Raw genomic sequence first — 2,916 nt, 5'->3', positions numbered from 1 at the left:
TCTTGTGATATTCATCGTATTGATGTTTTTGTTAAGTGTTGTTCTTTGGGTGAAGGTTATATGATTTGTGATGGTGAAGCTGGTAGTAGTAGTAATGTTGTTTGTGAAACTGATTTTTTGCCTTCATTTTATTCAAATCAACGGAAATCTTTGCTCTCCGATAGGTGGGTTAATTGTATAAAAGGAGTGAGTCAAAGGTTTACTCAAAGAGTTGTTGAATTTCGAGATGCATTGTCAAAATATTCTATTCATTCCGATTTTGATTTTGATTTTGTTAAGAATGACAAGGATTGTGTCACTATTCATTGTAAGAGAAGGACTGATTTGGGATGTTTATGGAGCGTGCATGCCAGAGTGGAAAATTCTAGTAAAGCTTTTGTTATTAAACATTTGATGATATTCATACGTGTGGATCTTCTTTTCGTACAATTAAACATACTAGGATGACTTCGAGTATGATTGGTGGGCTAATTTCATGTGAGGTTCGTAATAAGGCTTTGACATCGGTTAGTGAGGTGTTTTGTGATTTCAAGGACTATTATGGAACAGAAGTTTCTTGTCGGCGAGCTTGGATGGGTGTTGAAAAAACAAGGGATGTTGTTTTTGGTGACTATTCATCTTTATTTGACGATATTCGTTGGTATGTTGATACCGCTAATGATTATAATCCGGGGAGTGTTTTTTATATGGAATTTGATATTGATAGTAAAAGAAGACATTTCAAATGCTTGTTTTTCGCTTTTGAGGCATGTATTCATGGTTTCAAGTATTGTCGGCCTGTGTTGATACTTGATGAAACTTTCTTGACAGGAAGACACAAAGGTTGTTTATTGGCTGCTACGGAAAAAGACAGTAACCAAGGTATATTTTGTGTCTATTTGTTATTATTATTAAAACAATGATAATTTTATCATTTTTGTTACTGGAGAGTGTTGATTATTGAGTATGGTCAATCAATTAGTGATAAATTTATGCTGTATACCTTTATATGCTGTATACTTTTGTTAAATTTTTATATTTATACAATGATAAATTTATTATGCATTGATTCTATATGTTGTATGTTTTTATTGAATTGTTGTAGTAATACAGTGATAAAGTTATCTATGGTTGGTGCTATATGTTATATACTTTGCGTTTTGCTTTTGTTTTGTAATCCTTTTTATTTGTTACAAATAATGTGTATATATTTTGTTTGTAGGTTTATATCCATTATATTTTGCCATTGTTGATAGTGAACGTTATGACAATTGTCATTGGTTCTTGTCAAAGTTATTTGTTATTTTGACTTCGGGAAGGGATAATACGTTTGTTACTGATCGACATGGAGGTTTGCTGAAAGCTTTAGCTAAGGTCTTTTTGTTTTCTTCTCATTCTTTTTGTCCAATGCATTTGAAAACAAACTTGAAGACTTATTTGTCAATGAAGAGTCGCGAATCTAAAGAGTATTTGCTCACTCCTTTTGGTAGATGTGCATATGCTATTACTATTGAGTTGTTTAATGAGCTATTTGAAGAATTTAAAGGTCGTTGTGGTCGTAATGTTCAGAAGTTTCTTGAGGATTTGCCTAATGAGTATTGGTATAACGCTTATTTTCAAGGCAAGAGGTGTGGTGAAATGTGCACAAATGCTGCAGAATCTTTTAATTCATGGATTAGGGATAAGCACCATTTGTTTTCAACTAATCTTGTTGATGCTATACGGGTGAAACTAATGGAGCACTTTTCAAAAAGGTGAGAAGTTGGAAATAAGTGGAATCGTATTGTTTGTCCTTCTGCAGAGAAAAAGTTGGAAGAAGCTTTTAATGATACAAATGCATGGATAGTTAAGAAATGTAGTGATGATATTCATGAAATCTAATTGGATCATTCAGTTATGGTTGATATTGGGAAATAGTCTTGTTTTTTTCGATTGTTGGAAATTGATTCTTTTCCTTGCAAACATGGTTTTTATGCTATAAAGAGGAGTGAGAAAGATCTGAATTGTTTTCTTGATGATTACTACCATGTTCGTAGTTATTGTGATTCTTATTCGCATTCTATCTATTCAGTTCCTAGTATGTGGAAGCCAAATGTAGTTCTTGATGATGACGTTGCTTTACCTCCTCTTTGTAAGAAACCGGTTGGACATTCAAGAACAGAGAAAATACCTTTGAAGGGCGGATCAAGAGAATTAGGTGCAATAGGTATGGAAAGATGGGAACTCATAATCGAAAGACATGTAAAGAAGCTTGCTTTAGTTGTATTGATTTTAGTTGAATTACTTTTGTTGAGAGTTGAGAGGTGTTACTTGTATTGAATGTTTGAGTATTTTTTGAAAGATACATCATTTCGGTAGTTGCATTGGATGATTGAGGAATTTTTTGAACGAAAATTATATTTTTTGTTGATATTTTTACAAGATTAAGTATCACAGATTTATATTCTTTGATTTTGGTTAAATGTAGTTGATGTTTTTGGTGTTTTATACAGTGGTAAATTTATCGCTGGTTGGTTTGAATGAGTTGGTGGATTATGTTTTTTTAAGAGTGATAAATTTACCATTGTCTGAAGGAAACAATCAAGCATTAATGGGGTTGCTGAATTTTGTTATTTTTAAGAATGATAAATTTATAACTGACTGTATGGAAAGAGTTGATGGTTTATTACATTTATGTTAGTGGTTGATAAATTTATCACTGTCATATCCAACCAAATGTTCTTTTTTACAGTGATAAATTTATCAGTGGCTTAAACTCAAGAAAAATCAATTGTAGGTAGTTTGGGACTAAGTTTCCCAATCTGTGCTACATTATTGCCACTATGCAATTAAAACATTGATTACTTGCCTCCGCAATAATCAACAGATCTGGAAGAAAAGAAAATATTTTGTTTATTTGTTTGTTACACTAATCAACAGATTTGGAAGAAAAGAATA

The 2,916-nt window shown here is 32.0% G+C and overlaps 1 protein-coding gene across 1 annotated transcript; it reads left to right on the top strand.

Moving 5' to 3' along the window:
- Positions 1 to 443: 443 nt before the first annotated feature.
- On the top strand, positions 444 to 2,502 carry LOC114259133 (uncharacterized). The gene is made up of 4 exons (XM_028199125.2): positions 444 to 861; positions 1,202 to 1,733; positions 2,016 to 2,185; positions 2,447 to 2,502. Exons 1-4 carry the CDS (start codon positions 444 to 446, stop codon positions 2,500 to 2,502), a joined length of 1,176 nt encoding a protein of 391 aa, XP_028054926.2.
- Positions 2,503 to 2,916: the final 414 nt, after the last annotated feature.

The sequence above is a fragment of the Camellia sinensis genome, unplaced genomic scaffold (assembly GCF_055761805.1).
Source record: "Camellia sinensis isolate YWXY unplaced genomic scaffold, ASM5576180v1 Unanchor4, whole genome shotgun sequence".
NCBI lineage: Eukaryota > Viridiplantae > Streptophyta > Magnoliopsida > Ericales > Theaceae > Camellia > Camellia sinensis.
Note: the sequence above shows the minus strand (reverse complement) of the source record. Positions and strands in the feature narration are given on the sequence as shown.